Raw genomic sequence first — 15,003 nt, forward strand, 5'->3', positions numbered from 1 at the left:
CGCAATACTCCAGGTGCCATCTCACCAGGGCCCTGTACAACTGCAGTAGAACCTCCTTGCTCCATTTCTTAGTCCTTACCCTAAACCCATGCCCTTGAGAAAATTCTGCCATGGGGAAAACATTTCATCAAGCTCTGGATATTTTCCCATGTTTAAACCTGCTAACACATCTAATACCTTTTATTTTCTAAAACTTTACCAGTCCTTCCTTGAACTCTCGCACTACAATGTCCTGGTGGTTGATATGTAGGGTAAAGTCGGGCTGGGGACTAAGCAACCAAGATTCTAAAGTCTCTATAAATTACATCAGGAGTCATTTGACAGACTTGTTATTACTTGGATTACCTTATATAAATTGCGGAAATGTTGTACTCCATGTCATGCAACTGTAAATGAGGTTGGAGATGACATTCAGAAACAGATCAATCAGATCTTCTAGCACTGAACAATCATGCTCATCAGGCAGGCAACTTTCATTTCATCATAAAACTTTCATTCAACATCAGCTTTGTGCCCACTTCACAATCCAGTCTGATGGAGTACATCGAGTATCCGGAGAAGAGATCTGACCAATTACATTTATCACTCTGCGCATACAACCTCTCAGAATAGATGTAAACTTGGCAACCCAAAGTATGTGGTGGAATTTTGTTTGGGTCATGTCAAAAAGAGATTTGTTCTTGGGCCCAGAATGAACCCAAAGGCTCAGATGGTCTCCAGTGAACTTATAACATCAGCCACAGTTCTTATAAGCTCAGATGATCAGGATCAAAAGTCTGGAACCTTTTGTACCCAGTCACTAAGTACCCAAATGCATTTAATGAACAGATGTTTTAAAATAATTGCTGCAGCATGTAAAAACATTGTATTACATGAGAGAATTTCTAGTTCCTCATCCCTTTCTCTAATTCTGCAAGCATAGATTAGCATTATTATTTCCCCACAGTTCAACTGGCATTCATCTTCCCTTTTTATCAGTTCAAGATGTCACTTTACTTTCATTTCTCAGATCAAATTGGGATCACTCCTCCCTCACTCAACATCAGCACTGCTTCTTCCCCAACCAACGACATTTGCCCGTGTCTCTTTCTCGCCAAGGACATTACTTGCAGGTTCCTCCCTTTCTCACCGTAAGCACTGCCCCTATTTTCAGCTGCCAGCCTGACTTCATGAAGTGGGGTGGAGTACAAGGCCCAGTCTACATCAAAGGTACTGAAGTGGACATGGTCGAGGAGCTTCAAGTTCCTAGGCAGATATCATAAATAATAGTTCTTGTGCAATCATGTTGAAAGCTACGGCCAAAAAAGCTATGCCTGTACTCTATCAGGGACCATAAATTCTCCATGTCCCCAGTGACTCACAAAATTTGGCAGGTGGACCACAGTACATGTGATAATAATAACAAACCAAAAAACAATCAACACCTTTTCACTTCACTGTTATCAATTTATTTTCACATAGTCCTGTACCTCCCTGTCTCTTTATGTACAGCACTAATTTCACCAGCTGATGACTTTTCACCCCACATTCGTGCATTCTCAAGGAAATGTTATGGTTGGCTGCATTGTTTAAACATTTTAACAGTTAAGTCATAAGCAGGTGAGGTAAGTATTAGTAAAAAACCTAAGACATATAATGCTAGTGATACAACAATGTTTTTGGATAAATTTAGAATACATGCGTACATGTAAACATAAGTTTTTTGCAACTTTTAAATGTCCCTGTCTCAAAACATCCACAGGAAACATTGACTGCATATGAAGATTTTTATTACATAATACATATTTACAATTCTGCAGTGGTCACACTTGTAATTAACCAGTGCATTTAAATTGATTTTTTGTTTCCCTGGCACTGGATTTAAGCTCTTCAAAGATAAAGACATAAATCTTTTCAAAACGCTTACCCAATATTTAAATCCCAATATTAGTTGGGACTAGAGTATATAAACTTAGACAATGGCAACTGTAAAATATCTATTAAACAAGCTCCAGATATCACAGTGACCAAATCAGCTACTTAACCTTTTTAGGAAGAAATCACCTAATTAGAACCCCTAAATAATACCTGACCAAGAAGCCAGATTTCCAGCTCCAATTAATTTTCAGTTATCCAAGGTTGTTTTCTCATGTACTAAATAAAGAGATTCCTATGTGTCAGTAGGTTGATTAACTCCTCCAGTAATCAGAAATACAAGATCATTTCACACCCAAAAAGCACTGGCCTGGGCAAAACTACAGTACCAGGCCAGATGAGCCCCAAATCCCACAGGAATGTACAGCTACTCTGTCATGGACACTAACAACACAATGGTTTTACTGTCTCCTTCGTATATGGAAACTGACAATGTGAAATAAAGCATTATATTAAACAGTTAAAGCTTGTAATCTGTACAGTCTGTTAGTCACTAGCACAGAAATGTCATCCTATTAGTTAACAGTCATCATGAATATGACACCGAACATTGATATTCAGTGAGAAACAGGAGTTGCTATCTTCAGGCTTGGAATGTCAATGTTAAGGTGAAATCTTTATCAATGATTCATTTTAGAAAGCAAAATATTACTTCATTTGCACATCCAGTTTTCCAATGGTAGATTACTCATCAGAATTTAACCAGGAAAGGTGGTGGTTTTGTTTTGGCTTTAACTGAGGTGGGTGCTTGATATTCAAAATATACCCCCCAAAAAGGATTGCTTAGTCAGCTCCAATTTACGAACTCCTTTAGCTTATATATATTTTGTGTGTGAGCAAAGGTGGGAAGTGACAATGGTAGCCCGTGAGAGAAATAAATGCAGAAGGAATCTGCTGCAGTGCCACATATTCGTGCCATGGAATTTTATTTTTCAGTTAACCTTGACTATACGATGCAATGAAGATAAATGGATGCCTATGAGGCCACCTGTCACCAATTTGGAGCCAGGATCCCAATCCAAGACATGAGTTTGGAAGCTGAGTGGAACTAATGAATAATATTTAGGGAAACAAATCAATAACTGAATACTCATTTTATTCAAGAAGGCAAATGTTTCTTCCCTCGCCTAGATAACTATCAAGATTGGGAGACAGACACAAAAAGCTGGAGTATCTCAGTGGGACAGGTAGCATTTCTGGAGAGAAGGAATTGGTGAAGTTTCGGGTCGATACCCTTCTTCAGACATGCTGCCTGTCTCGCTGAGTTACTCCAGCTTTATGTCTATCTTCAGTTTAAACCAGTATCTGCAGTTCCTTCCTACACATCAAGATTGGGAGCTATGGCTAGTTTACCATTACCTTGCCTTGGTAAATTGAAACCAATCACTGTGATACTCTGGTGATCCGAAACGCTAAGGACTTTGGTGGTTCTGGACAGTCTGATTCTCCAGACTATTTGGTATTATTCCAATAATCGGACACACTTTCATTTACTTCTTTTTGCTACATGTTTCTGCTACCACAGTATAGTATGTTTTCTAGTCAGTGTGTGAAATGTGACACTGATACAGTTAAAGGGAATGCAGGAACTAGATCCTGGTAAATTCTGAAGAAGGGTCTCAACCCAAAACGTCACCCATTCCTTCTTTCCAGAGATGCTGTCTGTCCCGCTGAGTTACTCCAGCATTTTGTGTCTACCTTCAATTTAAACCAGCATCTGCAGTTCTTTCTTACACCTGGTAAATTTAAAGTGAGCATAGGAACTGAAGTCCCAATGTGTTACTGGCAGCCTGGGAATCAGAACTCTGGTGTAATAAATGGAGTATGGGAGTCGGGGGTCCTGATATATTAAAGGGAACAAATGAACCAGGGCGCTGGTGTGTTAAAGAGAGCCTAGAAACCAGAGCCCTAGTGTGTGAAAGAGAGCATGGAAATCAGCACTTGGTGAAATAGATGCCTATCATTGGGATTTCTGAACATCACTAACTAGACAGGAGTTTACTGTCTATCTTTATCGCTATTCTCATCCAATTTATACAGCATAGCAGGTGATCTTGAAACTTCCCAGGTCTATATGACTGAGTGAACATTCATGATGACCCTTTCTTCAGAATGCAGTGTTAGGGTCAGAGACAATTAATCCTTAGATGACGCGTGTATCATTTTCATTATTTCATAAAGACTTCGGAGTAGCACATACACACATATATATATATATAAATATATATATATAAACCTAGTTTGCCTGTTAAAAATGGTTTGGGGTCTGATGATATGAAGGTAGCAGTCAGTTGCAATAGCTGCACATGGAGAGATGAGGATACTTGCAGGTGCAACATGAAGACAGCCTACAATGTATGAAGTTATATCTATGTTATTAAGATTGTAACAGTTAACTAATGGGCATATGCCCAAAATATTCGTTTTCATATGTAATGTTGCAACATGGATTTTAACTTTGTAATGTTTATTAATGGAGTTTTGTGTTCTTTGTGAATTTTCTTCTTTATTCATTCATGGGATGTGGACATTGCTGCTATGTCCAGCATTATTGGCTATCCCTAACTACCTTTCAACTGAATGGCTTGCAAAGCCATCTTGGTGAACAAAAAATACATTGCTAGTATCTGGAGGACTTCACACATCCGCCAGGTTGGATAGTGACAGGTGATGTCCTTTCTTAGAAGAGAATATAAGTTGTCATTTTACAAAAAAAAAAGTGGTTCCATGGTCATTGTTACAAATAACATTTAATGAACAATGAAATACTCCAGTAGCTTTGCTGATTTTTGAATTTATATATTTGGTTGATTAATCCATATCTCTGGATGAAAAGCCCACTAACATTTGGAATTTCAGTTCACATATATTTGCACTTTTAATCAGTCTATTGTGTTTTATTGAGGTAAGTTAACTAACCCCCATTGTACAATTTAACATTTGAAATCTGCTATTGTGAATGTGTTAGTTTCTTGATAAGACTATGCTATCCATTAAATTATAGTTGCATATTTTCTTAACTGTGAGAGGGATTTTAGCCAGAGTAACCGTACCACCAATTGTCTAAGAGTGACATGGTGCTCTATTAAATTCTTCTGCACCATTATTTTCCCAAATAATGCAAAATATTACGAACAATCTGATAAAGTTTACACCTTAAACGTTTACAGAGATGTTTGACAATCAGACAGATTTGTACAGAGGAATGTTTTACTCATCACGTGTAATCAGACTGCAGTATAACACAAAATTACAAGATGCATAGCTTGCAGTTTTATTACATTCAATCAACCATTTCAAAAAGAGATTTTTACATTTACTACAACTGCACATATCTGTCGCACCATTAGCCTTTCCATTGGCGTAAATAATGCTTCAATTTGGAGAAAAAGTTCAGTAATTTAGAGACATCATTTAGAAAAAAACATGTAAATTGAACTCTGCTGTGTTAAATATCAACATATGGGATAAATCACCAATAAGTCCAAGAGAGAGAGAGAGAGAGATGGAGGAAAAGCAATAGAAACAAAAAAAGTTTGAAATTGCAAGATACCTCTGTACATCAATGCTGCTCAGAGAGAGGTTTGCAATGCTGCAAAGACAGAGAAACCCAGAGAGACAAAGAAGGATATAGAGATTGAGAGAGGGAGAGAGGGAGAGAGGAATCATGTAAGATGGTAAAAGCGATAAATTGAGGTTTACTAAATTGACAGCAATTTTCTGGGTCAAACTACCTTTTTCTATTTCCTAACCTTTTTTGAAGTTTTATGACAATTTTAATTTATCGATGATTTCATTCTATGCTAAATATGGTGTGCAGTTGTGGTGCGTTCAAATCCCCCTACAAATAACAATCAATGATACTGCACTTGTTCTCCTGAGTAAATCCTACTAGTCCAAACATAGGAACATTTGTTATGGCTTGAATAAAGTCCTGCCCAACATTTTCTGCCATTTAACAAACCTGTGAAAACAGCAATCCGAGGTTTTATTTTCTTTCTGGCAAGTAATGTTGGTCTACGTATTGGCAAATACAATGTCCTTTGGTAGAAAACAACATTCATTAACTTGGAATCACGTACAAAAATTCATCAATATCATTTGACATACTTCGATCCTTCAAAAAACTATTTTGCCATGTGCTGCCCATGGCAACTGCAGTTTGTGTCTGTCAGCACCAAGAAATCGTTTGATGACATTTATAAATCTTAATTTCATTTTAGAATGTACTTTGTAGTCACATTTCAGCCAAACTATTAAAGGTCTTGTCTAACAGATACAAAATAATTTCACAGTGAGGCAAATTACCAACTTTCCACAATCTGATTAATTGATATTTATTTACTTTCCATCAGGATTTTTATTTAAATGCATTTTTACCACAAATTGGGTTTAACTAAAATATTCCGGGGTGCGGTAAAATATGGGCCCAAGCTACCTCCTCACATGTTGTTCCATTGTTTAATCTACAATCTACCTCCGCGCATGTTGTTCCATTGTTTAAAAAGGGTTCTAAGAGTAAACCTAGCAATTATAGTCCTGTTAGTTTGACTTCAGTGGTGGGCAAATTAATGGAAAAGATACTTAGAGATAATATATATAAGCATCTGGATAAACAGGGTCTGATTAGGAACAGTCAGCATGGATTTGTGCCTGGAAGGTCATGTTTGACTAATCTTCTTGAATTTTTTGAGGAGGTTACTACGGAAATTGACGAGGGTAAAAGCAGTGGATGTTATCTATATGGACTTTAGTAAGGCCTTTGACAAGGTTTCTCATGGAAGGTTGGTTAAGAAGGTTCAACTGTTGGGTATAAATGCAGGAGTAGCAAGATGGATTCAACAGTGGCTGAATGGGAGAAGCCAGAGGGTAATGGTGGATGGTTGTTTGTCGGGTTGGAGGCAAGTGACTAGTGGGGTGCCTCAGGGATCGATGTTGGGTCCTTTGTTGTTTGTCATGTACATCAATGATCTGGATGAAGGTGTGGTAAATTGGATTAGTAAGTATGCAGATGATACCAAGATAAGGGGTGTTGTGGATAATGAAGAGGATTTCCAAAGTCTATAGAGTGATTTAGGCCATTTGGAAGAATGGGCTGAAAGATGGCAGATGGAGTTTAATGCTGATAAATGTGAGGTGCTACACCTTGGCAGGACAAATCAAAATAGGACGTACATGGTAAATGGTAGGAAATTGAAGAATACAGATGAACAGAGGGATCTGGGAATAACCGTGCATAGTTCCTTGAAGGTGGAATATCATATAGATAGGGTGGTAAAGAAAGCTTTTGGTATGTTAGCCTTTATAAATCAGAGCATTGAGTATAGAAGCTGGGATGTAATGTTAAAATTGTACAAGGCATTGGTGAGACCAAATCTGGTGTATGGTGTACAATTTTGGTCGCCCAATTATAGGAAGGATGTAAACAAAATAGAGAGAGTACAGAGGAGATTTACTAGAATGTTGCCTGGGTTTCAACAACTAAGTTACAGAGAAAGGTTGAATAAGTTAGGTCTTTATTCTCTGGAGCGCAGAAGGTTAACTGTACACTGACAATGACAATTAAAATTGAATCTGAATCTTAAGGGGGGACTTGATAGAGGTCTTTAAAATGATGAGAGGAATAGACAGAGTTGATGTGGATCAGCTTTTCCCTTTGAGAATAGGGAAGATTCAAACAAGAGGACGTGACTTCAGAATTAAGGGGCAGAAGTTTAGGGGTAACATGAGGGGGAACTTCTTTACTCAGAGCGGTGTGGAATGAGCTTCCAGTGGAAGTGGTGGAGGCAGGTTCGTTGGTATCATTTAAAAATAAATTGGATAGGCATATGGATGAGAAGGGAATGGAGGGTTATGGTATGAGTGCAGGCAGGTGGAACTAAGGGAAAAAGGATGTTCGGCACGGACTTGTAGGGCCGAGATGGCCTGCTTCCATTCTGTAATTGTTATATGGTTATATATAATAAGTATACAAGTAGTTCTGCAATTCTTAACATCTATTTCAATACTTTCCATGATCTTTATTCATTCCTAGTGTATTGCAAGTTAATTTTATTCTACTGTTTGTTTCAAAGGGTAGGTTAGCAGACAATTCGACAGGAAGGTGTCAGAAGCAGAGAAAAATCAGCTTGGTAACACATGAATGGCATGGGAATTGCAATGCAGGTTGAAATGCGCAGGAAGGACAAAGAATAGCAGTGGCAAAATTGTGATTGTATTATTGTAATATAATAATTGTATTATTGTAAAAAAATATTAAGAACTGCTTTATATTTCAAATGTACAATTTGGCATTTCTTTGTTAGAAAACTACCTTCTTCCTTAAGTTAAACAAACATTTGTTGTATCACTTAAGAGTAAACGATTCATATAATGTGACTATGTATTGTTGAATACCTTGTGATAAGATTTTAGAGGATGACGAATAACAAAATGTTTCTATTGTCAGTAATGTAATGCATCAGAATAGAAGTTAAGAGTAATGAAAATGATTGGATATCACTGAACTAATCCCGCGCTGTTTAGTTTTTAGTTTATTAGTTTATCTGTGGAAACAGTGCAGGCAACCCCCACATTATGATCGCTTGGGTAACAAAGGGATCCCCTTTACAGAATTCACAAATCACAAATCGGGTGTCTAGGGTTATGGGGAGAAGGCAGGAGAATGGAGTTAGGAGGGAGAGATAGATCAGCCACGATTGAATGGCGGAGTTGGCCTGATGGGCTGAGTGGCCTAATTCTGTTCCTATCACTTATGATTTAATGACTACCCAAGTATTTGAGAAACAAAATCAAATTTACTCTCAAGCAACTTACGTGAAAATAATAAAAAACATTATTTATTTTCAACTCTTTTTCTTCACGTCTGAGCAATGACAAGGCTTTGCATTATGCGGGAAATCGAGATGAAATTTCTAGGAACGCGAACACCTGAAAAGCAGGTTCATCTGTACTTTCAAAATTGTCATTAATTATTAATTAAAAGAGTCAACTGGGTCTATTCTTATTTTTCCTAATATTCTTTAGTATTTGTTTTCTTTAACACAATGACAGCAACTAGAGATAAAGAGACTGGAATTTAGAAGGATGAAGAAATGCTTACATTTCTCCATTGTTAACTTGCAAGTTTGCATGAGCAATTTGATCTGAGATTTTGCTCATGGATATGACGTTTGTATGAACTATAAATGTTTTCTTGAGATTTGAATAAAGAAACTAGCTCAGCTTACCATAAAATTGATCTTTGAGTATTAGGTGGGAAAAAAAGGAGAAACAGTCTTGCCATTAACCCAAGGATAGGTATGATTAGATAACCTGAAGAAATGTAGTATTGCTGTATTAACTACGTTATTGCAAATAATTGAATAAAATAGAACTGCTTGCTCTTAGAATATTAAAACTTTAAGTCTCAATGTTTTGACAATTAAGAATTAGAAAATCAATATCTATTCAAAGATTTTTTTTAGAGTTTGGGTAAAAAGTATTTAATAGAATGCAGGTTGTGTAAATTAGATGAGATGCAGTAAGACAGTATGATTGTGTATGATGTATAACACCTACAGAGACATATTGGTCCATGTGGCCTATTTCTATAATATAAATAGTTTGTAATGCATTGCAAAAATGTTTATTTTTGGCTAGGAGATAATTACTGTCATATCTGCTAGACAAGAGGAATAAAAGCATGGCTTTGGCTGATCATAAAATTAGCACCTTGTAGTTTTGATGTATTCAAGTTCAGCGCACAATGTGACTTAATAAGATAAAATGCTGCAGCACAACTGGCTCAATAGAGAATAAGAGCATTCCTATAATTTAGGAAAGTGAATGCCACTTGGGCAACCAATTAGAAATTCACAAAACATGTTTGCAATATAATCACAATAGGCATTTTATATACACACACAAATATATATATTTATAAGGGATGTGCAAACACCCTAACTTTTTTTTCCCTAAAAATGTTCATCAAACTTAAGAATGTTCAATGAACAGGTACTACCTACTTTCTTACGTCCTTAAGTGCATCATTCAGAAATATTGTCACATTTGGTTTAGCAGTGCAAACTAGTCTGTAGGAATAGTCATTGGTGGCTATAAAATGTATATGCAGGTTTGACTGGTTCCATCATGAAATTTACAAACTGTGCCACAATGCACAATCATTATTTACGCTTTCTCAGTGCCCAATCCAAATTTTGGAATAGACAACCTTTACGTATTTTTCAAAGTATATTTCTGAACAAATTGTGCTTTATAATTAGTCCGAATCTTGGTAAGAACAGTGTTTAAATGGGAACAATTGCTAATAAAGGTGTGTGATACAAAGCCAGCAAGCATAATCTTGTTTGCGTTCCACTGAGTGAAGCTTATAGCATTAGAAAGTGCATGTTGACCACTGCTTTCAAATAAACTTGGACATCACCATGAGACCTTTTAGATGAAAAATGGTCTCTGTAACTAAAATATACTTTGGCTTGTGTATTTGAAATATTTATTTGACTGGACTGAATTTTTATTTTTTTCCTGTTTGATATAACTAATTAAAAAAAAAAAATTGGAGATTATTCTTGATCAAGGCATAAAATACTTGGAAGACAAATTCTCGATCATTTCAATAAATTAGCCACGTTATAATTTGTCAAGAATAATTGAAAAGCTTAGTAAACATGGCTGAGATTTTCCTGGAACTTGTTTGCAATCAGGTTTTCCAATGCACTTATGGTGGAGTTGTGTCAACATACCAAAAATATCTCCTGGCTGATCCTCCTTACATACTCCACAATAATTCAGATGTCTGACATGGTTTAAATTCTAATGCCAGCTAGTCTCCTCGGAATTTACATAATTACAAAGATATTTACTTTCTGAAACACAAATCAAATTAATCCCATTCCTTGCACAATTTTAAATAGCAATAGGAATGGACAATATTTCAGTTTGATTGATTTAGTGATTTTATTAATGAAAGGATAATATAACCTTCCTTAATGATTATAATTAGATACTGAATATGATTTAAAATTTATTTTGATAAATCTTGTTTTATATGATAGCTGGTTTCAATGACTTAAAATCAGCTATCATTTTAAATTACATCTCTATTGTTCAGAAAGTATTTTAAAGCATATTTAATATTTTAGGAGAAATGCAAATCAACACAATTTTAAAATTATTTGTCTGGTTTCCTCGTTTATCAAAATAGCTACTTCAATGGTATGATGTTTCCGATCACTTAATTCCGTACAATCATCAATCTGAGGCATTTTGCTCATGATGTTACAGCCCAGTTTATCAAAAACAGTTGAACCACATGCTATTTCCTGCAGTGGCAGCTTTATTTGGCTGGGTGTAATGAAAGATATATCCTTTCATTTTCCCACAGGAGATTGGTTTCCAATTTTCGGTAAGAAATGGCTTATATGCATGTTGACATTTCAATACCGTATATCATTTTACTAGCCAAGAGAAATGCCAACAATTTATGGGTAATTTTCATCCTCACTGCCTGCTTGGCAATAAAATGGAGTAGGTAATTACTTGTTACAGAATCAACTTGATTTTATCTCCATTAATTTCAGATACATTCTTCAGAGGGTGAGCTTTTCATTCCGACAACTCACTTCCTTCGTGTTTACTGTGAACATTCACACCACTGTCTCGCCATAGGTTAGGTGTGTTGCCGCCACACCGAGAATGTGTTGTATAAGCTTACAAGTTAGAGAGGACTGCAGCCAACATGACAAACTTTAAACAAACCCTGGTACCCTCCAGTGGTAAAGTTACAAAAAACAGGCATCAGTTCAATTGCACATTCCTTGTTCAATGATCCAGTTCAATGCACATCCCTAACAAGTCCACTAGTTTGTAATCAAAACTATGTAGCTGTTTGTTACTTTTTTTGCAATTAAAAACAAAGGTCCTTGGCTGGTGTTCCACATTGTCTTTTTTTATGTTGCAACACATCAATTTTGCTTTCCATGAAGATTTTCACACCGGTGGGAAGAAATGATTTCATCCTCCATTCCACAGATCCCAATCTTGCAGTTCCTTCTCAAACTCCCAGAAGATAAAGACATGCATTCTAAAGCCTTCAATTGGATGCAATAATCCACCTATTCACTTTGCTCAAGTACAGTAAATAGCTGATGCAAAGAACATATAAGAAATACCGGTGGAAGATAATATTTTTTACCAGAATTGTGAAATGCGGAACTTGTTATCGCATTGAGTGTCTGGAACAAATAACATAGTTTAAGGGGAAAGGTAGCAAATGCATTAGGTAAAGTGGAAGGGTATGTTGATAGTATGAGATGAAGTTGGGAGAAGACTTGTGTTCTGTACAGAATACTTTGTTCCGTAAAACTTTAAAGAAATTGCATGTAATACTAATCAAGAGAACAGTGAAATCATGGCAAAAATATTAACCACATTAATGCTTCATTGGTTTGAAATATGTTCACAACCATCGTGCTTCCTGAGAAGCCTCCACGACTAAATAATAAATTTGCAATGCAGTATTCTTCATTTCCTGGTCAGTCAATACTTCAAACCATTAAAGAAGCATTTGCTTCAGAACTGCCTCATCACTCGAGTCCACTTGCTCACAGAATGAGATTTCCATGTAATGTATCTTCCATCACTGATATCTGAGTAGCCTGTTTGCCACTCAGTTCCACATAGACTTCTTTTAAGTGCAACTCGTTTGATATGAATGTTGCTGCTACATTTATACATTTATTTAAAAAACAGTTTAGTGCTCCAAAATACTATTCTTAATAGCTGCCCAAAATTTGTCTCAAAAGGCCTTTCACAACTCGTTTCTAATCAATAAATCTTTGACAAGCTTTCTTCCAACGGCAGGCAGTACACCACATATCCCGGTTTTCCATACCATACACTTTTCGGCATTTCTTTCCTTCCCCACGGATTTTTCTGGAAGTGAGAATAAAAACAAATTTATATTGGTGCTTGGAGGATCTATCCCTTTTAAGTACACCTCTTCTAATGAAAATCAGGAGAACAATTGACCATTAAAGAAAAGGATTAAAGAAGGCATTAATTAAAGAAAGGCCTGGATCGAGTGGATATGGAGAGGTTGTTTCCACTAATGGGAGAGTCTAGAACCAGAGGGCATAGCCTCAATAAATGGATGTACCTTTAGAAAGATGAGGGGGAATTTCTTTAGTCAGAGAGTGGAGTATTTGTGGAATTTATTGTCACAGATAGCTGTCGAGGCTAGGTCTTTAGATATATTAAGACGGAGATTGACAGATACTTGATTAGTAAGGGTGTTAAGGTTATGGGGAGAATATAGGAGAATCGGATTGAGAGGGAAAAATAGATCGGCCATGATTGAATGGTAGAGAACACTTGATGGGCCATATGGCACTACTACTGCTCCTATGACTAAAAAACGTTTGAAGACCATCTAATCAAGTTACATAATCACAAATCACTCAATGTAGAAAATCAAATGAGGTAATTTCATTTGTGAATTATTCACTGAGGTATAAACATTTCTGTTGTTTCTCATTAAAATATTCAACTCATGTTTCATTTTCTTAATTTAATTGAAGAAGTAATTCTCAGTTGAAGTTGATTGTATTTGCTTATATAGTATCAGTCACTGTTCTCCAAAAGTAACAGACAAATTACACTCAGTTGTTTTAATGTAGTGCGGCACTATGGACTAGAAAATCAATGATAACCAGTTATTCTAAACTTCCTGTGAACTGCAGGCTAATTAACATTTTGTTTAGAGCTGATTGTTGGGTCTAAAATTCAAAAATGTGCATGAAGCCAAAGGCATTGTGTGTTACTGGAAATATCTTGTATTCAGAAAATTTGTCCCTCACAATTCAGGAATGTAAAGGGATTAGCGGATTGCCTTAACCAGGATGGGTGTTGAAATGAGGGCTGGAGGTTGTTAGGGAGGTCAAGATAAGGTTTATGTTCCACGGTGGGTGGGCTGAAGTGGAGGGAGGGTGCTGGATTAGTGCTTGGGGTAATTTTGTTGATGTATCAGAATACGGTTTTAGGAAATCGTAACGAGCAAGAAAATAATTTTATTCATGGGGAGACCTACTCGAGGCTGCTTTCATCAGCTGAATTATATGGGCTGGAACCCATATTCAGCCACATACCCCTGCAATGATGATGAAGTAGGCTTCATATATTCAGGAAATTTTGCCGCTGTGTTACAAGGCTACAGAGAAAAGTCACAGATCTTCTGGCATATATGGCACACTATTGTGTTCACTGTTAACCTCTGTCTCGTTTGGAGATTTGCATTTAGGAAGTGCAGAGGAACAGAAAAGAAAATTGCAGACTCTGCAACTTGCAACGTCTCAGATTTTCCTTTAACTATTATTCTTTATTAAAACTAAGTCCTTTAGCACACATAATTATGCTGCCAGCTATCATAGTTCTAGATGCACATTAATACAGTAATTTATTAATAATAAATGTTCAGAATAATATACAGAGAGGAAGCTTCTTCAATTCAAACAAGAAAAAGATCATTAAAATATATTTAATATCCTGACCATAGGTCACAATTTTATTGTGTCCCTCTATCATATATGTTTTATGGGTAAACATTTTAGGCTACAACTCTACCATAATTAAACCAATGTGTCTTGAACTGTTTGATGTTGGTTTTGACGATGTAACAGATTTATTATACATTGTGAATGAGCAATGTGTACTGTACCTTGCTCCAACAACAGGTCTCGGTGGAGAGGGTTGTGAAGAAAGGGGCTGTTGACGTTGTTCTCCAGCACCCACGGAATGATTATGGGTCGGTGAAACCTGGCACACACAAAAACATCCCATCAGTCTCACTCACCTAATGCCCCTGTCCCACTTAAGAAACCTGAAAGGAAACCTCTGGAGACCTTGCGCCCCACCCAAGGTTTCCATGATGTTCCCGGAGGTTCCGGTCACTCTCCATGAGTCACCAGAGGTTTTGGTCACTTGCCTGGAAAGCCTCGACCGAAGTGTGAGCTGCATCTACTGATCAAAAATCCTATAGGATCTTTGCTGCCAACCGCACACACACACACACAAACACATTGTGAAGGTAGG

General features: G+C 36.7%; 1 protein-coding gene across 1 annotated transcript in view; it reads right to left on the reverse strand.

Annotated features, from left to right (window-relative positions):
* Positions 1–1,752: 1,752 nt before the first annotated feature.
* znf704 (zinc finger protein 704) overlaps positions 1,753–15,003 on the reverse strand; it is a 163,988-nt gene continuing 150,737 nt past the window's right edge. Inside the window, exons 8-9 of the mRNA XM_055634558.1 lie at positions 14,630–14,727; positions 1,753–12,849 (exon numbers count right to left, since the gene is read on the reverse strand). Coding sequence (XP_055490533.1) covers positions 12,738–12,849; positions 14,630–14,727 — 210 coding nt within the window. The 3' untranslated portion in view covers positions 1,753–12,737. The remainder of the gene's footprint in view (positions 12,850–14,629; positions 14,728–15,003) is intronic.

This window comes from Leucoraja erinacea, chromosome 4 (genome assembly GCF_028641065.1).
Source record: "Leucoraja erinacea ecotype New England chromosome 4, Leri_hhj_1, whole genome shotgun sequence".
In the NCBI taxonomy this organism is placed as follows: domain Eukaryota; kingdom Metazoa; phylum Chordata; class Chondrichthyes; order Rajiformes; family Rajidae; genus Leucoraja; species Leucoraja erinaceus.